Raw genomic sequence first — 23,544 nt, forward strand, 5'->3', positions numbered from 1 at the left:
TGAAGGAAAAGAAGCAAAAAGCCAAAGGTCCATTGCACAAGGCAAATCATGCTGTCAAGAGGATGCATATGTGTTACACTTACTGCCATAAGCAAGGGCATCTTGCTGAAAGGTGTTGGACTCCGAATCCAGCGATGCTTCCACAAAAGCTAAAGAAAGTGGAAAGAGAAGATGGCAGAAATGGAAAGGAAAATTCCGTGACTGATGTGTCACAGGATGATTCACATGTTGATGCTAATGTGCAGACAAAGGTAGTACCTTTGAAAGGGACTGGTGAGAAATGGCTAGAGTTCTTATCCAATTAAGGTTGCATGTCTATTGATGCATCTGTTTGCATTTCTCTGGTAATTGAATGCAGGTTGCAGGTTTCTACCAAGAAGGTGAACGGAAAAAGGTTGAGTAGGAGACTCACTTTGTTGCTGCAACATTATATTTCATTTCAGCTTCAAAAGTACAATGTGCCTATGTGAAAGTTGAAGGATGAAATGCATGCATAAGCATGATGTGCATGAACACAAGGATGTTGATGTTTTCCTTGTATTTGAACATATATGTGTAATTAACTTGAAGGGTTGATTGCTTTGTTGTAAACATGCATGTAATGCAATATTAACTTGGAAAAAGTTGATTGGTCTCCAAGATGGAGTTAATAATGAAGTGTTTCGTCTTTTGAAAAGAGTCCTAATGGTATTTTTCTACATGCTTGACTTGAAGAGTCATTTGTTTAAAGGCATGTTTTGTAGGCATGTGACCTAGTCCATCATTTGTATGCAGATGTAAGGCATGGAGGTGTTCACAAGATGTGAAATCTGTTTCTTTTGTTAAAACAGAAGTTAGACCATCCAGTTGTTGTCTGTATTTCTGTTGTTGTTAACAATTGTTGTTGACAGCTTGTCAAACAGGTACAAGTGAAAGTTTTGTGGAGCAGGTGTACTTCACATTTGTTTGAGCCACCTTGGATCAATGATCAAGGCAGAGAAGTTCAAACTACCTTCTGTGACCATCTAAGCAGGAGTTCTGCAGGAAGGCAAAGAAGAAGGCAGCTCTTCCCAGGAAGACCAGCCCCTCCAAGACAGGAAGTGGTCAAAAACTTTGGTTCAGAGGCACTATGCAAGGCAAGTGTAGGGGGAGGCTAAAAGAAGAGGGTGAGTCACTCTCATTTATTGTTCAAATCAGTATATCAGTCTTTTGGAGACCAAAAGTTCTTTTAGTGGGAAGGCGTGATCCAAAATGGATTTTGGATAGACTCCTAAGTCTAAGTGTTCCTCACTGAGGAAAATAAAAGTCCAAGGAAGTTCCTGGAACTAGCCCCATTGCAGAGATCGTCTCGTTCTGAATCTACTGCAACTTGAATGGGCAAAAATGGACTTAGGATGCGGAAGTTATCATAAAATGAAGCTGCCCTTTATCCTTTGGAAAAAGGGGCAAAATCCCCTAAAAATGGGTCCTAAAAACCCTCTAAGTCTTCTAAAGACCAAAACTATTGCAAAAGGAGAACCTTCAAAAAAGGCAGAAAACACTATTGGGACCCAAAAATATGAAGAAATAGTGGAAAACAGGCTTATCGGCAGTCAAAGGAGCAACGCACAGGAGTTGTCGGATCTGGCCGATCAATGGTCCAGATCCGATCGGCATATCGCAATCGGCGGTGACAGGCAGAGGATATCGGAGGCAGACATGCGATAGGACCGGGCCGATGCGATATTGCGATCGCCGATATCGGCGGATCACAATCGGCGTTGGCATAGGCCATACCATATGGAAAGACCTCGAGCTTATGCGATATGCGATTGCGACAAGTCGCATCGCAATATCGCGTCGAAGCATTACAAAGGAGCGGAGCCATTATATATTATGCGATGCGATAACCGGACCCGACAAGGCTATAGACGATATTTGATATATTTTGAGATCCGTCAAACGACAGTTTTCTATGTATTTTCGTGTATTTCGTTTATTAAACAAAATACGAAGGGAAGCGTCGATGCGATGAAACCGGACCCGAAAGGGTTTAGGAATGCAAATATATAATATTTCAAGTCCGTCTAAAGCCATTTTACGGGATTTTGCAATGTTTTAATGTATTTTAAAAATACAAAGGGAAACCACGGAACAGGGCAGTTGCAACATGCGATAAGCAATTAAAGGCAGACCCGATAGAAGTATAAAGTGGATCTATGGATATTTGAGGTCCGATGAACAATGTTTCTGCGAATTTTTCCCGTGTTCGGATGTATTTCTCTGTGTAAACAAAGAATAGCTATTTCAAGGATTTCAAATGCCCGAAGGACTCTTCCGTTGCAGAACAGATGGCCACCTCCCCTGAAGGCGTTATGCCATGATTGCTAACGCTCAGAAGGGGGATTTGAACAAACAGAGGCCGGGAGCCAGAATCCCGAGAAGAGGAAATGAACAGACAGCGCAGATTGGCTTAAAAACCACAGAATGACAGAGACAGAAGTGGGAGTGCTGAAACAAGTAGCGCAGAAAGCAAAAGCTGAAGCACAGAGCAGCCAAGGGAGTCACTTGGAGTTCAAGTGAAAAGCCAGAGAGCTGTACATTGCTGAGAGCCAAAGAAGTCAGCGCCAGAGCCAGAGCCAAGAGCCACAACCAAGAGCCAAAGCGAGAGTCGAAAGCCAGAAAGCCAAGAGCTTCAAGAGCCGGGGATAAAATGGTGTCTAAACCCATTGTTTCTGTGTAAAACCAATGGAGTTGAGCCAGGGAGCTTGTAAAAGGACTTTACCATAATCCCAGAGAGCCTAGTCGAGTTGACTAGAGCTCACGGAGACGTAGCCCAAGAGTTTTGGGTGAACTCCAAATTAATATTGTTGTTCTGTGTGTTTTATTGCTGCATTGTCTCTGCTGCTTTATTTACTATTATATGTATTTATATATCAGTTTGAGCACATTAAATTACAGCACATAAACAGTTTTAATAAACAACACTAGCATACACCTTCTGTTCAAGCACATATTTAATTCCGCACTGGTTAATCATAAAGACTTGGGAATAATTTAAGCTTTGGGAGTGGGAGAGGTTCTTGTAAGTTAGACAAGAAGCCTAAGTGCCCCATTTTCAGATCACAAATGATATTTATGTAGCTTTTGTTGATGATCCCATTTCTAGTAGTGGTGAATTAGTGATAAGTTTAATCACTGATCATGTTGATTAGTGATTTATAGTAGGCCAGTGGCCCAATAGCTTGGAGCATTGTTTCTGAACTCTAGAGGCCATTTAGAGCCTGATTGATTATGTATGTTGTTGTTGATATGTATTGCACTCAGTACCATTTTGATATATTCACCCTTACATGGGATATAAATAAGCAAACTTTCAATATTTTGCCTCTAACAGTTTGAAAACATGGTTTGTTATCTCAAAGATCAATTTTTCATTTAAAAATAATTATTTTATGTACTTTTTTCAAATCAAGATCACTGAATCCAGTTCAATTCGTTTCGTTATGGTTCCAGTTCGAATCCCACTCAGATAAGTGGACTGGTTCAAAACCTGGTTCCAGATTTTAAAACTATGGATTAGATCTGTAAATAAAAGGCTGTGAAATCAAATTGTTGGACTCCAATGGTTGCATATCAAATTGCTACATCGAAAAATCTCCAATACAATTTATTTTAAACTCACACACTGTTTCTCATCATAAGGGAAAAACTGAAGGTTGAGCTGGGGCTTGTGATTGGAGAGGGCAGCTAATAACAACGCATTCCTCTTCCATTGTGCAATATAAAATGAATTCTAAATTCATTTATAAATAATTCTCGCTGCTGTTTTGTTTTATTAACTAATTAAAAAGGTTTATAGTTAAGATGCTATAAGAACTCATCACACATAGAAACAAGACACCCTATCACCCCACAGCACAGCACATTTGATACAATGCAACATCAATAATAGATATACTATAAGACATTTAAGACTGGAAAGAAAACCATCGTTGGACGGAGCATTCAAACTGTTAATGAGATGCACAGGATATGCAGGAATATTTCCGTAACTGTACAAACTTTAAATTCATATACTTTTATAAAATTTCAGAACGGAACTGAAGAAAAACTTAACTGTTAAACGCTGTAGACCAAACAAACCAGATGAGACTGATCAATTTCCAACTGACCATAGGTAGTCCACTACGAACACCAACCCTAGCCAGGCTGTTATTCCACCAGGGAAAAGTAGGAAAACTAGGCCTCTGGGTAACAGTTCCAACCTTATTGAGCCTCGTATGGAGAAAGTCGAATTTCATATCCCACTCAAAATCCAGTAGATTTAACAATTTTCAAGATTCTAGGATTCCAACATTTTAATTGAATTCCATCATGTATGAGAGTACAGGGTTGGCATTTAATCAAGAGAATGAATCCCTTTATGTGCCTTGATGTCAGTAGTATTGATTGTTGATTGGTGGTATTTATTGTTGAACACCTCTTCCATGGCCTTAACAAAAATGTACCCTTCACTCAAACCAAAAGTATTGGTTGGACATGTTAATCTTCTTCAATTTCCAACATATAAGGTTGAGGAATCTGAGTCTAAAGACTTTGAGCCAAACGATATTTATATAGCTTTTGTTGATGATCCCATTTCTAGTAGTGGTGAATTAGTGATAAGTTTGATGAGTGATCATGTTGATTAGTGATTTATAGTAGGCCAGTGGCCCGATAGCTTGGAGCATTGTTTCTGAACTCTAGAGGCCATTTAGAGCCTCATTCATTATGTTTGTTGTTGTTGATATGTATTGCACTTGGTACCATTTTGATATATTCACCCTTACATGGGATATAAATAAGCAAACTTTCAATATTTTGCCTCTAACAGTTTGAAAACATGGTTTGTTATCTCAAAGACCAATTTTTCATTTAAAAATAATTATTTTATGTATATTTTTCAAATCGAGATCACTGAATCCAGTTCAATTCGTTTCGATATGGTTCCAGTTCGAATCCCACTTAGATAAGTGGACTGGTTCAAAACCTGGTTCTGGATTTTAAAACTATGGAGTAAATAAAAGGATGTGAAATCAAATTGTTGGACTCCAATGGTTGCATATCAAATTGCTACATCGAAAAATCTCCAATACAATTTATTTTAAACTCACACCCTGTTTCTCATCGTAAGGGCCAAAACTGAAGGTTGAGCTGCGGCCTGTGATTGGAGAGGGCAGCTAATAACAACGCATTCCTTTTCCATTGTGCAATATAAAATGAATTCTAAATTCATTTATAAAGAATTGTTGCTGCTGTTTTGTTTTATTAACTAATTAAAAAGGTTTATAGTTAAGATGCTATAAGAACTCATCACCCATAGAAACAAGACACCCTATCACCCCACAGCACAGCACATTTGATACAATGCAACATCAATAATAGATATACTATAAGACATTTAAGACTGGAAAGAAAACCATCGTTGGATGGAGCATTCAAACAGTTAATGAGATGCACAGGATATGCAGGAATATTTCCGTAACTGTAGTCTGTACAAACTTTAAATTCATATACTTTTAGAAAATTTCAGAATGGAACTGAAGGAAAACTTAAGTGTTAAACGCTGTAGACCAAACACACCAGATGAGACCGAGCAATTTCCAACTGACCATAGGTAGTCCACTACGAACACCATTCCCTAGCCAGGCTGTTATTCCACCAGGGAAAAGTAGGAAAACTAAGCCTCTGAATTCAGACTAAACAGATCCATACAAAGACATTTTTTTCTCTTAGGGTTTTCATGAGGATAAAGCAGCTATTAGGCATCCACATTACCTGCCCCACACAACACAAAGAGGACTTCCTTCTCTCCTAAACAGTCCCTCAGAAATTCCTCCCTCCACTGCACTTTAATGTGGTTATAGAAAGATACAGGTTGATATCTCAAAACTTCCACAAGTTTTCTTAGTTTCTTAGTTCCTTTAATAGGTGTAAAGGCATATTTCCATGGCTTCTCGGGTCTATATGGTAGTAGTTCTTTCTTTCCTTCCCCCTGTGTCTCTAAAACTTATTTTTTCCTGTATTTCTCTCAAATTTCTCCTTTCCATTCAAATTTCCCATAAATGAATGCAAGTAAGAAAGCTTCCCCCACTGCTTATTTCTTGTTCCAAGAATGTAGGGCAGACAACTTGCAAACTTTAGGAAGAGATGGCCTAGATTGAGGAATTTATTTCTCCACTCCTCATAAACTCTTTCAACTTGGCAACTAAGTTTTTGAAAATGAATGATGATTATAGATAACATCAGATATATGTTTGTAGGCATAAACCCCCATAGACCCCATTATCTTTCCCCTCTTGCAATATTATAGCCCTGGGTGCTCATGGTCTACTGGCCTTCATCACCATTTATTTTTGTTAACTGCAGAAGTAAAGATACACACATTATTTGCAACACCATCGTATATCTACCCCATGGTGATTAGTGTAGCTGCTAGCAGAATGAAACATCCATTCAGAGTGTTTACTAAATTTAATTATAAATACTTCAACTTGGAACCTATGTTTTGAAAATAAATGAAGATTCTAGATAACATCAGATTATAGATAACATAACCTCTTTCAACTTGGCAACTAAGTATTTGAAAATGAATGAAGATTATAGATAACATCAGATATATGTTTATAGGCATAAATCCCCATAGACCCCATTATCTTTCCCCTCTTGCAATATCATAGCCCCGCGTGCTCATGATCCACTGCTCTTGGTCATCATTTATTTTTATTAACTGCAGAAGTAAAACTAAAAATACTCACAATATTTGCAACACAATGGTATATCTACCTCGCGGTGATTAGTGTAGCAGAAATGAAACATCCATTCACAGTTTTTACCAAGTTTAATTATAAATACTTCAAGGAGAAAAATTGGGATATTACAACTTTCAAACACAATAAATGTTGAATTTGATTTTCAAGAGGAATTCATTGAGCAATGGGAATACAACTGCTAGTGCATCTTTAGCTCTTTCCAATTGATAGATGTAAAATTATTACTAATACAACTCAACATGCATAAAGCTTTAGAATAAAATATCAGCAACTAAGAAAATGGACTACCTGGTAGCTATAGTAACCAGCTGCATATGCATCTGTTCAACAAACAAAACAGTTCCATGGAAAAGAGCTTTTAGATATAAATATAAATGTCAAACATATCTCAATATATCATAAAACAATTAAGAAAACTAAGAAGAGCTATTACACTAACCTGCAAAGATATGAAGGAAACTGCATAAGAACCTATCTTCCTGCAACAGTGGAACAACTTGTGTCCTCTCAGCTATCCTCTGATCAACATCAAAAATAGTCTCCAAACCACCAGGAACATACTTTGAATACAGTTCTAGATCAATATTCGCAAATCGGATCTACATCACAAAACATCTCTATCAAATGAAGATGGATAAACAACATAATCAAATTAACAATAAAATTCATATGGATGCTGATCATCAAATAATGCAGAGAAAATATACCTGTGTGAATCTGAAACACTAAAATTTATCTTTGCTTTGCTTAATATGAATGTGAAACAGTTAACTCTGGGAAACATTTAATTGGAAAGTACATATCATGAGCACTTTATGTGAAAAAATAAATATAAAATAAATAAATAATTAAATATATATATATATATATATATATATATATATATATATTGTTCTCTAGATGTAAATATCTTAGTTCTTAAGTATAACAGTGTAACACAAATCTGAGAAATATTGGACATGTTCCTCCAAAAAATATTAAATATTATACTTATAACAGGGTTAGGTGGACTTTATTCCTCTAAAACAGGTGTGCTTCCGTCTTTTGTAATCAAGGAGGTGTACTATATATTTCTAAGAAAAATGCTACAAATGAAGAAACAAGTCAGATAGAAAAGTTGGCAAACAGAAAAAATGACTCAAAGAACAGCTGAAAAGGAGAATTGCCTGAAACAGCAAGCCAGCTACGATTGAACATGACCACAATTGATATGTTTTAAATATTCAGAAATCAATTTGAAGATTAAGGGTTAAATTGACATTAAAATGAAATGTTAAAAGTTACTATCAATATAGTTCAATGCTAGGATTCAATTTTCAATCTAACAAATATAGTTGTATTTAGAGCAAAAAACCTGGAAACAGTGGCTCTTGGTGTGGGAACAGTTTCCCATAATTTTGGTGGCAGTGAGACTAGAGTATTTTACCCCACATCTCTTTTTTGTTTACCAATCCAACCAAGCTTATAAAAATATGGGAACATTAATGAACAATAGTTCAGTAATGAAATATCAAACAGAAAATGAGAAAGTTGAAATTTATACAAGAAAAATAATGTATAATTGAATAATGATTGAATGAGATATAATGTTTTGTGATGGTATACTCATAGACCTACTACCAATACATTCACAGCAACTTGATAACGACTGAGCAGGGTGTTGATCATTACCCTTCTGATATAGGATAATGATAATACTAAAATAGCATATTAGATAAAATAAAACATAATAACCTACATATTTCAGAAGATGCATTGCTGAATTCAGGAGCCATAGAAAGGGTTAAGCTTGCCTTATCAGTATGGAATAAGGCATCATCTTAAATACGATTCTCTTCATCACTAACAAGATCTTTACTTGGATCATTATCTTCATCATAGATAAAACCCTCATTACGATCATGATTTTCCTCAGGATTTTCTTCAACATGTTCGCCTTGATGACCAAAAAAAAATCTCCTCTTTGTTAGTTTTTGTAGCTTCAGACAGGTGTTCTAGTCTCGATTTCTGGCAGAGAGGACAAGGAACACAAGATCTCCAAAACCCAGAAAAGGTTTCATAAGAAAACACCTAGAGACCACTCAATTAAGTTAATTGATCAATAATTAAAAAATGCCTAGCTTAGGAAAATTGATTAATTAACAACAATTAATTGAGAAAGATCGAGAAAGCTCTAGAGACTCACATGGATCGAGTCTAAGATGATCTTACCCATTGATAACGATTTAATCATGGCCGTCTGTGATCCAACGAGAGATTATAAGAGCAGATCGATGGGATGGAGATAGACACAGTTGTGAGACATAGGGAGAACGAGTTCCTTGGCGGATCAAGCTATCCAGTCGCAGAGATTCAGTAGGAAGAGGAGTTCAAGCTAGAGAAGGGGAACATCAGTGATTGAGGGAACAGCAAAAGAGTTTTCCGATAGAGATTCCCAATAGCATGTTAGGAAATCAGAAAGGCAGAAAGATTTCCTTTAACTTGATAATTACTTGTTATTACATAGTGATTTCTATTAACTTCTTTTATGTCTTCTTATACATTTTGTCCTCAAGCAACTACCAAAAACAAAATATCAAGATTCAAGATCAACACAATAAGGACACAGGATGTAGGTTCTCAACCAAGGCTAAAACCCCTCTTCTAGGGGAAAACACAAAAATTCTCCTCTTCCTTGGCACCAAATCAAATGAGATAATCAAGACCTTTGCCTAGAACAAAAGACCTCCTTCAACCTACCAAGTCAGCCTCCCAAGATGATAGGCCAAAAACCAAAATTCAACTCAAGCCAAACTACTTCAACCCTGCAACAGCCATAAATTTTGGTCCTCCTGCAACAAAATTTCGGCCCTGCTGCAAACCTGCAACTTCGACCCTCCTGCAGCACCCCAGAAACTCACACATGGAAGAAAAAGAGAAAATTTTTGCTTCCTTTTGCTTGACAAGGGGCTCCTTCTTCACTAGGGTTTCTACTTTTCTATATATTTCGCTCTTCTTTCTTCCTCCTACAACTCCAAATCAAACTTGCTTGGATGGATGTCCAAATGAGGTTGAGTAGTTGCTTATTTATAGTGGTTCTATGTGGTTGAATTCCCTTAATGAGGCCTATTGTATCTCGTTTTCACTATGTTTGAAATGTGAAAAAGAAAAATATATACTTCAAAAAAAATAATCTCATAATGAAAAAAATCAAGAGTACTTAGGATGATACTTTGTTTTCGAAGAATAATGGAGGTGGATTAATGTTAGACTGAGGTAGTGCAGGATTAAATATTATATATGATTGGAGGGGCCCAGTGGGAGTCCAAAGAGTCGAAGCTTTAAACTTTAAAGGTCAAGCACGTTTGGCGTACGGTCTCAATGGAGATGTTGGGCCTTCCTGAGGGAAGAAACCCGACATCACAACAAGCACGCAGTTTATTGTCATGGGTGCCTCCGTAAAGAAGTCAACGTTAAACCACTGACTTATGATCAACGACAGAGATCTATTATGGCATCACCCACAGATGGTCCCACCTACTATCATGGGTGCTCCCGTGAATGGTAAGGGGATGCTACTAAGGATCTCTGGCAAGCAAGCGTGAAGAACACACCACGCCACTGACATCTCACCGCCATGTCATACACCTCCACCACGTCATCATTGTCACATCATCCACGTCATCAACGCCACATCATTTCGTACACTTGTCGCTTTAACATTCAATTTCGTTTTCCATCACCTTTTCCCATTTACCCATAAAACCCCTTTTATTAATTTCATAGTTCACATTGTCTATTCAAGTTTGCACGCATCCGTAAACACATTCACCTCCGCCAACTCATCAATTCGGACTCCAGGGTCAGCCAGCAACATCCAGGTATTTATCCATTGTGTTACCTCCACTCAGTCATTTAAAATGTCGAAGAAAGTTTCAATGGCAGGCTCTGCAACCCATATTCCCCTCATGGGCATAGAAAGATCAACCCTGTCTGCTCATTGAACTTGATGGAACTCTGCCAAAACATTTTAGCTAGTCAAACAGATTCCCTTGTATACTTTGCAGTCGTAAGGTCAAACCTATTTTCTACCATAATCCCTCAGACATATGTTTACCCAGAATTCATTACTTAGTTGGTCTCTTCCTTGTATCCTCAGAAGTATTTTGTAATGAATGCACTGGGGGAAAATATCTTTCAAGTCTTTGGCTTATTAATCCAGCAAGCTCTTGATTTTTTACACCTTCAGAACGCTATACCTCATTTTCAAAGGAAACCCTAGTAGCAGGATATAATGACCAATTGTCATTTTATCTTATGCCATTAGGATAGAATTTATCCATGGAACCAACTCAGTTTCCCCTAGAAACTTTTGATGAGTATGTTGAGCCAATTTTACAAGTAATTGCCAAGGCTCTGGGAAGAGAGAGCACTTCTATTATTGATTGTGTTGTTCTAGGGATGTTTAATTCGGTCATGCAGCCTGAAACTGTTCTTGATATACCAACCTTCTGGCAGGGGTTAGTAAACTCTCAATTGTCAAATCTGAGTCTTACTAGTTGTTTCAGATTTCTATCTCATTGAATCCATCAAAGATCCCCTCATTCCATATTTAATAAACTCGAAGCTTCAAAAGAAATATATAACAAACTAGTAGAGTTGTATTCTATAAGCACTGTTGGAGAAGTCATCTCATTAAGGCAAGAACTCTACAAGCTGAAGATGTCTAGGGAAGATGGAATAGCCTCATACTTTATGAGGATATCTAAGATCCGGGACGAACCACAATATCTGGAGAAGTCATGTCTGATATTGAAATGACTACAGTTGTGTTAAATGCACTATCGGAGGAGTGGGTGTAATATCCCATTTCCGGGATATCCCTCAAACCCAAGCAAACTCCCACCAAACACGTCCAAATGATATAGTGACTAGGAAACTCAAAAAAATAACAGTGGTACAACATATAATAATGTGAACATGAAATATAAGCAGATACTCAAGAAATGCAGAGAGAAATGCTAAGCCATTTTATTACACTGAGTAATGAAAAGAGTACAAGAGGTGATCAGACAGGTAGCACCTCGACTTGCACAAGGCAAGTGAAGAAATACACTCAGAAGAGCAAAGGAATGGCCTCTCTCTGAACTGCATCCAAGCTGATGGAGAACTGCCGTGCTGCTACCACTACTGGAAATCAAATGAGGATTTGGTGCTTTTCCCCTCCTCAGAAAATGCTGAAACTCTGGAATCCGGCTCTACTCAAAAAACCCAGAAAAACCCAGAAAGCTTTTCTGAAATAGTCGAACTCCGAAAATCACCCCCTTGGGGATCTACGCTGTCCCTCAAGGCTCTGCACTACCACTGAATAGAATCCTCCAAAACTCCACCTGAAACTCTGCCAAAATCCTCCAATATGCAAGGGCTGATCCCCTGCTCAATCTCCCAGCTCAAATCCTCCGCAAAACCCTCAATCCGGAACTCCCACCAAAAGAACTGCGTCCCTCTCTCAAGACTGCGCAGTTATCCAAAATGCTCAGTTCCTCCTCCCTCCAAAGATCAATCCTCCTGCAAAAGACTGCTGAAAACTACCTTGCCCGAGCAGGCACTCGAAGTCCCCCGGGGCTAAGGGTGAGATCTCCGAACGGAGACACTCGATGCACTAAACAGTGCTGCAGACCAGCTAAACAACCAGCATGCTCTAAGTCGAAGTGACTAGCTCAAATCCACATAATCGAATGAAAAAATGAGGAGTCTCCCCTCTCCTTTATAGCGTTGGCCTCTCTCAATCCCGAGGCCCACCTCCTCCAACGCAGTCCCTTTCTTGCCACGTGTTCCTTTCCATCTGTGCAGTCCCTCCAAGTATCTGCGTGGGCCCCATCTTTCCGTGGTCCTTTGGCCCACTTGGCTCCCCCTTTAAGTCACAACGTTGTGCTACTAGGAAGTGACTTTATTCTAAAGGTGAGTTATGTCCCCCTTTTCCTCACCTTTTTATTTATAAATAACTATATAAAGCAAAATTGAGCAAAATCGAATATTCCAATTAGCCATGGCTAATTAGGAATATTACAGTCTCCCCCAGCAAAATGTTGCTTGTCCTCAAGCAACTGAAGTGATGGATGCTGCAAAATTTTCTCACTCCCAAGTGGCATCCTCATCCGATAAATTCTTCCACCTCACCAAGAATTCCCGGACCGTCCTCCTCCGTAGTTGCCTCTCCCTAGTATCAATAATAGCCTCTGGCTACAACACCAAATGCCCCTCATCATCCGTGGGCGGTAGCTCATCTGTCACTGTCACATGCTGTCCCAATGCCTTCTTCAGGCATGATACATGAAAGACGTTATGAAACTTGCTGCCTTGGGGCAGCTCCAACTCATACACAACCTGTCTAATCCTGTGTATCACCCTTTATGGCCCATAAAAGCGGGGCTTGAGCTTTTCAGCCCCCTTCTGCTTCAATGACAACTGTCGGTATGACTGTAATTGTAGGTAGACCAAGTCCCCTGCCTCAAACTGTCTCTCCACCCGACCCCTGTCAGCATACAGCTTCTGTTGGTTCTGCATTGTAGCCATATTATCCTTGAGAGCTCGGAGAATATCCTGACTCTCTTGGATCCAAATCTTGGCTCTCGGAGCCTTGCTAGCACCAAACATCACGTCAGCAAAAGATAAAGGATAATATCCATACAAGGCATAGAATGGTGACATACCGATGGACATGTGATGTGTAGTGTTGTAGCAGTACTCCCCCAGATGCAGCCGCTTCAGCCATGCTCCCTGCTACCCACTGACATAGTTACGCAAGTAGCCCTCCAGCCACTTGTTAACTATTTCTGTCTGCCCATCCGTCTGTGGGTGATAACTGGTACTCGGTGTCAACTCCATCCCCACCAACCGGAAAAGCTCCTGCCACAATCCGCCCATGAAACGGCTATCCCTATCACTGGTGATGGTCTTGGGAAGACCATGTAACCTGAAGATCTCTCTAAAGAACATCTTGGCCACCACCTGTGCTACTGTGTAGTGTGCGGATATGGCGAAAAAGTGTGAGTACTTCGTCAGTCGATCAACGACGACAAAGATGCAATCCTTGCCCTGTACCATGGGCAACCCTGTGATGAAGTCCATCGAAATACACTCCCATTTCCCCTCCGGAATGGGAAGAGGCTGCAATAATCCTGCGGGATGGCTCATCTCCCCCTTGTTCCTCTGGCAAACTTCGCACTCTCGGATATGCTGGAGTACGTCCTCCTTGAGGCCCTTCCATGAGAACCTCTCTCTAATGGCCCTGTAGGTTTTGGTAAACCCCTGATGGCCGGCCAAAGGTGAATCATGTGATGCCTGGAGTATCTTCTTCTTGAGCTGAGATCCCTCAGTCAAGAAGATCTGGTCCCTATAGTAAATGATCTCATCAATCACCCTGTACCTGTCATCCGCCACCTGCCCATCCAGAACCTCACATGCAAATCTGTCCTTGGAGTACTCTACTAAGAGTCGAGCCCTCCAGTCTGTGTCCAAGCTCATAAGAGACAATGTGGCTGGTCTACGTGAAAGGGCATCTGCTACCACATTGTTCTTACCCTTGACATACTCAATGTCAAAGTCATATGCTTGGATCTTACTGATCCACTTCTGCTGCCTCTCCTATAGCTGCTTTTGCTCCAAAAAGAACCTGAGGCTGTTGTGATCAGTCCTCACCCTGAACCTGTTACCCACTAAATACTGTCGGAACTTGGCCAATGCATGCATGATGGCCAACATCTCCTTGTCGTATATAGAATACAACCTCTCGTGCGGAAGGAGCTTCCGGCTCTCAAAGGCTATAGGGTGACCTCCCTGCATCAATACTGCGCCGATCCCCTCTCCCGACGCATCACACTCCAAAACAAATGGCTGCAAAAAATCTGGCAATACAAGCACTAGGTAGCTGCTCATCACCTCCTTGAGCCTGTCAAAGGCTCGTTGCGCTGTATCCGACCAACTGAATGCCCCCTTCCTCGTCAAATCTGTCAGGGGTGCAGCAAGCTGTGAGAAACTCTTGACGAACTTCCGGTAGTAAGTACAAATACCAATGAATCCCCGAAGTTCCGTCACGTTCCTCGGCTTCAGCCAATCTCTGATGGCCCTAATCTTCTCCTCGTGGACTCTCACTCTGTCCACCCCTATGATGTGTCCCAAGTACAACATCTCTATCAATCCAAACTCACACTTGAAGAGCTTGGCATAGAACTGCTGCTCCTCCAAGATGTGCAACACTGTCTCAATGTGTTGGAGATGCTCCTCCCAAGTCCTGCTGTAAATGAGTATATCATCAAAGAATACCAACACAAACTTCCTCAAGTGACTGCGGAAGATGTGATTCATGCAAGACTGGAATGTAGCTGGGGCGTTGGTTAGCCCGAAGGGCATCACCAAAAACTCAAAGTGCCCATAGTGACACCTGAAGGCAGTCTTGGGAATGTCCTGTTCCCTCACGCGAATCTGATGGTACCCAAATCTCAAATCAATCTTTGAGAAGAACCAGGCTGGATGTTCCCTCACGCGAATCTGATGGTACCCAAATCTCAAATCAATCTTTGAGAAGAACCAGGCTCCTCTCAACTCATCGATCCTGGGTATGGGGTACATGTTCCTTAGGGTCTTCTTATTCAGGGCCCTGTAGTCAATGCACATCCTCAATGTGCCGTCCTTCTTCTTCACCAACACCACGAAAGAAGCAAAAGGACTCGTGCTCGGCTAAATGTGCCCAAGAGCCAACAACTCCTAAATGGCCCGCTCAATCTCATCCCGATAGGCCTTGGGATGCCTATAGGGGGTAGTAGTCACTGCCTGTATGCCCTGCTCAAGCTCAATGGTGTGCTCAAACCCCCGGTCCAGTGGTTGTCCTGGCGGAATCTCCCCAAATACTATGGCATATCGGTCAAGGATGGACTGTATCTCTGGGTGCATTGTCTGCCCTGTAGCCCCTGCCTCTGATGCACGCAGCTCCACTGCCCACTCTACGTCTCCCTTCCAGAAGACTGCCTCCATCCAATGAGCCGAAACAGTCTGAGGCAGATATGTGTGTTGTCCCCGTATCTTCTCATGCTTCCCTGTCTTCTCATCATCCCACTCCATCTCTAGGGTCTTCCAATCTGTCGTGACCTTCCCTAGAGTGATAAGCCACTAAACACCCAATATCATGTTGGTGTTCGGAATATTGACCACGAAAAAGTGTTCAGTCAGTGTGTAGGTGCCCATCGTCACTGATAACTCTGGAACATAACAAGCACACACCATGGTCTAATCTCTTGGGACCAAAACTAAAAAGCCATCGAAGCTCTCTGTCTGTATACCTCTCTGCTCAACCATTTGTGCATCGATGAAGTTGTGGGTTGCCTCACTGTCAACCAAAATTGATACCCGCTGGCCACGTACTGTCCCCCGTACGCGCAGCGTCAAATACTTGGAGACTCCTCGCAATGCTGCAAGGGCCCCTCCGGTAGGTGCAAAAGCTGCACCACCTGCTGCTGCTGGTGGAGGTGGCAAACGATCCTGCGCGGCATGACTACCTCCTGCGCCCACATCTTCCTCCTCATCCTTTTCCCCACTGATCTCAGAGAAGACCTCAATAAAATGTGCTTTGCCAGCAGCACATCTATGTCCTAGTGCCCACGGCTCGTGACAGGTAAAGCACAACCGCTTCTTCTTCAACTCCCTCCTAGCATCATCATCAATCTGTGCTCGTCCTGGATTTCCCTTTGGAGGCGGAATTCTCACATCCTTCCCTTTAGGCTAGAAAGCCTGTCTTTAGGAGTAAGGTGTCCGGGTCCTGGGTAAGGCATCCTATAAGTCCCGGGTCCTGCTAATAGCATCTTGGAGTGTGGCTGGTCTAGTGGACCTAACTAGACCCCGAAGTGGCTCTGCTAACCCCTCAATATACATGTAGATCCTCCGTGCCGTGGATAGATCGGGCACCATCACTGAAACCCTCAAGAAGTCTGCAATGTAGGTCTCTAGGTTTCCGGTCTGTTTGAGCCTCGTCAGCTCAACAAAATATTGTTCCGGATCCCTCCGGTCGAACCTCTCTATCAGTCTCCTGGTGCACTTGGCATATGTCGTCACTGTGGAGTGTTCGAGTGTAACCAACCCATGGAACCACCAGTCTTGGGCCTCACCATCCAAATGTAATGTCGCCACCTTGATGGCCTCCGTCTCCGACATCTGGTTAAGCTGGAAATAGATGTCCAGCTTCTCCACCCAAGACTTGCCGAACTGTTTGATGAGCCATCAAATGTAGGCAAGTGAAATCTACTAGCTGCGCGGTGGGTGTCTCCATCATGATAATGCCGGTACCCTCTGATGGTCGCGGGGTCTACTATCCTGTTGGAGCTTAACAAAGTCTCTGAATGAGAGAGCATCCCTGAACTCTTGCCCATAAGCCTGGTACTCCGCAAAATAATCGCCCATATGACCAGGTTCTGCCTCCTGCTGTGCTCCGACCCCCATATCTACTCCTAGGAAAGTGGGCATGGTAGAGTGTATAGGGGCATGTGAGGCCACCTGCTGAGTAGTATCACGCTAAGTGGCACCCTGCTCTGGCAAATGGTGAGATGCACCCGATCCGTTTCCAACCTGGAAAACTCGTGGGCTCTCACGCTGTCTAGCCTCCACTGCGGTGAATCTCTGCCCCATCACCTCGATCTGCCTCGACAGATCCTGCACTGATTTAAGGAGCATGTCTGCAAATTTCTTCCCATCATCATCTGCCATCGGATCCTCTTGCTCTGCGTCCACCACAGGCTCCTCCTATCCTGCGTCCACCACAGGGTCCTCCTGTTCTGCATCCACCACTGGAACACAGTCTCCCTCTCCGTAGGTGTTCTCCAACCTACGCCTAGTGTCTCTGTATCTCCTATCTCTGTAACAGATGTAGGGCTTTTCCCCCGTGTCATAGATTGCTAGCTCCATAGACTGAGCCAGATCTATGCTCTGATACCACTGTAATATCCCGTTTCTGGGATATCCCTCAAACCCAAGCAAACTCCCACCAAACACGTCCAAATGATATAGTGACCGAGAAACTCAAAAAAAAACAGTGGTACAACATATAATAATGTGAACATGAAATATAAGCAGATACTCAAGAAATGCAGAGAGAAATGCTAAGCCATTTTATTATACTGAGTAATGGAAAGAGTACAAGAGGTGATCAGACAGGTAACACCTCGACTTGCACAAGGCAAGTGAAGAAATACACTCAGAATAGCAAAGGAATGGCCTCGCTCTAAACTGTGTCCAAGCTGCTGGAGAACTGTCATGCTGCAGCCACTACTGGAAATCAAATGAAGATTTGGGGTTGTTCCCCTCCTCAGAAAATGTTGAAACTCTGGAATCCGACTCTACTCAAGAAACCCAGAAAAACCCAGAAAGCTTTTCTAAAATAGTCGACCCCCGAAAATCACCCCTATGGGGATCTACGCTGTCCCTCAAGGCTCTGCACTGCCACTGAATAGAATCCTCCAAAACTCCACCTGAAACTTTGCCAAAATCCTCCAATATGCAAGGGCTGATCCCCTGCTTAATCTCCCAGCTCAAATCCTCCGCAAAACCCTCAATCTGGAACTCCCACCAAAAGAACTGCGTCCCTCTCTCAAGACTGCGTAGTTATCCAAAATGCTCAGTTCCTCCACGCTCCAAAGATCAATCCTCCTGCAAAAGACCATTGAAAAATACCTTGCCCGAGCAGGCACTCGAAGTCCCCCGGGGCTAAAGGTGAGATCTCTGAACAGAGACACTCAATGCACTAAGCAGTGCTGCAGACCAGCTAAACAGCCAACGTGCTCTAAGTCGAAGTGACTAGCTCAAATCCACATAATCGAATGACAAAATGAGGAGGCTCCCCTCTCCTTTATAGCATTTGCCTCTCTCAATCCCAAGGCCCACCTCCTCCAACGCAGTCCCTTTCTTGCCACGTGTTCCTTTCCATCTGCGCAGTCCCTCCAAGTGTCTACGTGGGCCCTATCTCTGCGTGGTCCTTTGGCCCCCTTGTCTCCCCCTTTAAGTCACAACGTTGTGCTACTAGGAAGTGACTTTATTCTAAAGGTGAGTTATGTCCCCCTTTTCCTCACCTTTTTATTTATAAATAACTATAGAAAGCAAAATTGAGCAAAATCGAATATTCCAATTAACCATGGCTAATTAGGAATATTATAGTGGGATAATTTTACTTCAAGTATTTATGGGAAGAAAGAAGCTACTCCATTCCAGGATCTATGGTCACTATGCAAGATTGAAGAATCTAAACTAAAGGCCAAATTTGATGTGGGAGCAAGTGAGCAAAATCAAGCTTATGTTGCAATCACAAGAAGAAAGGGACAATTTGGAAAGTTTGGTCCTTAGAAAAAGAAAAAGAACATGGCTAAAATCGAATGCTATGGGTGTCAAGAATACGGACATTACAAAAAAGACTATCCTAAGATCAAGAAGGACAATAACAAAAGGAAAAGAGAAGAAGCTCATATGACCGAAGAAGTGGAGGACACTGAAAAGAAGTCCAAGATAGAGGAAGTAAGAGATATCTACTATGACTGAGATAGCCTTCCTCACCTAAGTTCTTTTCAAATTCCTAAGTCTTCTATTGTAAGATATGGCTATCATGATTCACTAAATGGGATGCATCAAGGCATAATAGAAGCATTGGGAGCAAGAGCTCAGAACATCATCATAGGGAAGCATGAAAGATGGTTAGAATCTATGAAAGTCAAGAATATAGCTCTTGGGAATCTCATTGGAAACAAAAGTGGCAAGGTCATCTAGTTCAAGGTTCATCATACATCTGTCAAAAGGAAACATCTGTTGATGGTGATACTTTAGATCCTCAAGATCTCTGATGGAATCTTCATTGAAAGGTTCACCGATCATGAGGGGAAGCAAGTGTTCATCAAGAATTTCAAACTTGTGGAATTCATGGGATGATGGTATGAAGACATAAAAGTGAAGTAGATCAAGGGATTGAAGCTCTTTCAATCAAGGAAGTTGTTGTGGGAAGTCTAGATGACCCAAAGGAAAATGAGGTATGTATGCTTACAATCTATATTGAAGAGTCTTGTCATATGGTTGTAAGTATCATGAACCAATGCTCTATCTTAGGAGCATGATCAAAAGAAAGGATCTCCTCCCTCAAAGGGATACAGGAATGCATGGGTCACACATTCACTAAATGAAATCAACACAATATGTCCTCATATGAAGTATGAGGCGGTTGACTACAATTGAGGAACTTTGATTGGAAGCTCCTAGGAATGAAATATGTGAAGAAAGGAAGGAAGAGATCATGGAATATGAAACCATGGTAAAGGCAATCAACATCCGAAAGAACAAGAAGGTTTGACTAAGATATCTCCATGGAAGATATGAAGACTCTGATGGAGCCTGAAAAAGAAAGAGACCCTTGACAGTATATTTCTTTGGGAGATGTGTCGATATGTATGCAGGACGCTGATGCAAACTAGAAGATGTCATGATGAAAGACCATCACAAAGGTAATGTTGATTTTAATGTTCTTTCCTTTTAATGATCAGTGTGGTACTTCTATTAGGAGGCATTGCTAGAACACATTCCTCGCTAAGAGGGAGTGTTTATTTTTGGTAGCATCGGATGTGATCTAGCAACAAAATTTTGTAGAGGGGCTAAAATTCATGGGATCTCCAAGACCTAGAAATTGTTTGGAGAAATTCCACCCGGATGATGAGTTATTAAAATAATTAATATTTTTAATGGGGTTCCTAAGTCTAAACTTAGGAAAATAAAAATATTAACGTGTATTAATAAAGATATGGGTGAGAAGCTTCTAAGAGACGAGGATCAAGTCTCTTTTAATCTTATCCGTTGATTAGGGACTTAATCTCGGCCATGGATTCATCAACAGGAAAAGTATAAGAGAAGACTTGAGAGTCATTTTGAGATACACTGGGCAAATACTCAGTAACCCTAGGGAAATCAATTCTCAAGGAGAAGAAGTTCGATTTCAGAGCGTGAGTAGCAGGGTGAACGAAGAGGAGGGTATCGACATCAGTCAGAGGCTAATGAAGAGGTGACGCAGAGAATCTGAGAGGCAACATAGAGGTTAGATCAATGAGACAATGCAGCTAGAGAAGCAAACCTCATGCAGGCTGATGCAAAAGTGACACAGAAGTGTCATAGAGGAGGGTAGAGGGTCTCCAGGGTGTCAGAACTTCTCCAGGAGCAGGAGAAAAATTGTCTCAGGCATTTCTCTCAAAAGTGTCTCACTATTCTATAGAATCTTTCTTTGTAAAGAGATTGTTGTTGAAGATTAATAAATAAACCCTTATCTGTTGCACCGGTTTTCCCGCATTGGGCTTTTCCAGGGACAATTGTCCAAAAATAATTGTGTTGATGTGATTGATTCTTGTGCTTGTATATCACTATTACTTTCTCTATGCTATTATGTGATAACTGCAATAGAATTTATTTTAATGTTTACTGAAGGGTTTTGTAAGTAACTTATTGTGGAAAATAAGTAGGAGAAATAAATCAGTTACTGCAGTGGAATTTCTTGTTAGAAATTTTCACTCTCTAAATCTGACTCATCTCCAGTTTTCATTATCATCCTAATTAAACCGTTGTCTTCTATACATTGGACTATGTCTTCTCTGATTTTTTCAGAATGTAGAGATTCTCCATCATTTTGTTCTTAACCCCCATTTTCTTTAGGCTCATATTTACAATCAACTACCTCAATGTTAAAAGGAAACAAATGATTTGTATGATTGAAAGTATTCGCAGATGGTTTGACACCAACTAGAATTTGCACCTTCTTCATATTATGTTTATTAGACTCACCTTCTATTTGATGCCTTATGTTTGGAGAAGTGTCTAACTCCATCATTTCCTTGTTTGCAGTGTCAATTTCAACTTCCATTGTAGTTGTTGAATCTAGTGTTTTAAGCCTTTAATGATTTTGGAAATGATTTTTTTATCTGTTGTATTTGTTGTAAAGCTTCTCCAATTTCATTTAACAGTTTAGATTTATGATATTCACTTAATTCCATGATTTCAGGACCTAAACTTAATGGCAGATTTGTGCTGAAGATAACGTCCAAAGGCTCGAATGGCCTTGATACCACTGAAGCGACAAAACTTGTAATTTGTTGTGCTTTAAAATGTAAAATACACAATGTATTGCAAATAATATTTTTATTAATAGGATGAATGTACAAGAGTGATGAATGTTACAGTGAGGACCCACTTATATATCTAGGAAGGTGCCCTTTCATGAATGGCCATGTCTTTTAGACATGCCTTCTCATTTGACTAATGAGTATTTAATTAATCATTATGATTATTTACATGTGTTTATATTTATTTTTAAATAAATTAAATTCATAAAAGTACCCATTGATGTTGGGGCCAAATCCATGGGGAGAATTTGACACATAGTTGCGGGGGAGCGCCCCCCCCTCGAACCCGCTCCCGAATCGCGCTCCGGGCGGGAGCGGCTCCGGAGTGACTCGGGAGTGCGCTGCCAAAATCGCTCCCGGACGGGAGCGATTTTCGAGAGCGCGCTCCCTAAAAAAAATTTGCACTCCTTGCCCTGTTCGGGAGCATTTCAGGGAGCGATCGCTCCGTCGCTCCCGGAGCGATTTTTAACGCCCGGGAGCGATCGAGGAGCGATCGCTCCCCGATCGCTCCCAGGCATTAAAAATCTCTCCGGGAGCATTTCGACGGACGCCGAGAACGATCCGGCGGAAAAAAAATTCCGCGAACACCAAAAAAATCGAATTAAAAAAAAAAAAAAAAAATAAATAAATTGGTTTTAAAAGGCCAATGGGCCTAAAAAAATTTCATTGTTACTTCATTGAGCAAGAGTTTGGAGCAAGAGCAAGAGCAAAGGAGCGAGGAGCAAGTGCTGAGGAGCGAGGAGCAAGTGCTGAGGAGCGAGGAGCAAGTGCCGAGGAGTGAGGAGCAAGCCTGCAGAGGTAAGTAGCTTAGTAATTTAGTTAGTTTAGTTAGTTAGGTAGTAATTTAGTTAATTTAATTTAGTTTATTGAGTTTAAAAATCATGAATTTAAATTAAATTAATAAATTAAATTAATTAATCCCAATAAATTAAATTAATTTGCAGATTCAAGAATCAAAACCCTACAAACATCAAACACCATGGACCTGGCTATATTTCTTGGAATTTTCCTCTTCCTGGTCCCTTTTATGGTTATTATGGTGCTGGAGAGTAGGAAACGGAGGGGCCAAACTGAAGAGGGGGATGAAGAAGCTGGAGAAAGTCAAATTGGTGAAAACCCCGGTGAGGAGGAGCTGGAGGAGGGTGAACATGACCCTCAAAAAACTAAACAAGACCAAACTCCATTGTGGAAATATGTTAACAGGGCTGAAACAGGGAGAGGGGGTGGAACCACTAAATTTCATTGCCCCCATTGCAACACTGATTACACAGGTTCATACACTCGTGCTAGAAGACACCTCTGCGGGAAAAGACCATGGGATGGAAACAAACAAATAGGAATCAAAACTTGTACAGCGGTGTCAGCAGCGCATAGAGCCAAATACATAAGGGAAGAGGAGGAAGCCCAATACAAATCAAAAAAATCAAGGGGTTTCTTTGAACCAAGCTCACAATCACAAAGAACTCCTTCAGCATCCTCCCAAGGCAGTGGATATGGAGGCACAGGGTCATCATCTTTAAGGCGTAGAACCATATCAGATTTCCTTGATGAGGGGTGTAGGAATGATGTGGATTCAAAGGTTTACAGGTTTCTCTTTGCATGTGGGA

General features: G+C 41.2%; 1 protein-coding gene across 5 annotated transcripts in view; it reads right to left on the bottom strand.

Annotated features, from left to right (window-relative positions):
• The window catches only part of LOC149258306 (organellar oligopeptidase A, chloroplastic/mitochondrial-like), a 403,930-nt gene that overhangs the window by 151,592 nt on the left and 228,794 nt on the right, over positions 1-23,544 (bottom strand). For 4 of the 5 annotated variants that reach the window (XR_016256794.1, XM_089415109.1, XM_089415120.1 and 1 more), the window contains exons 13-14: positions 7,213-7,372; positions 7,062-7,093 (exon numbers count right to left, since the gene is read on the bottom strand). The exons of the other annotated variant lie outside the window; for it this stretch is intronic. Coding sequence is in view for 3 of the 4 variants with exons in the window: in XM_089415109.1 (XP_089271235.1) it covers positions 7,062-7,093; positions 7,213-7,372 (192 nt within the window). In the remaining variant the exon portion in view is untranslated. The remainder of the gene's footprint in view (positions 1-7,061; positions 7,094-7,212; positions 7,373-23,544) is intronic. 5 annotated transcript variants of the gene reach the window in all.

The sequence above is a fragment of the Pinus tabuliformis genome, chromosome 6 (assembly GCF_031772625.1).
Source record: "Pinus tabuliformis cultivar Carrire ecotype Pingquan chromosome 6, CPIR1, whole genome shotgun sequence".
Taxonomy (NCBI): domain Eukaryota; kingdom Viridiplantae; phylum Streptophyta; class Pinopsida; order Pinales; family Pinaceae; genus Pinus; species Pinus tabuliformis.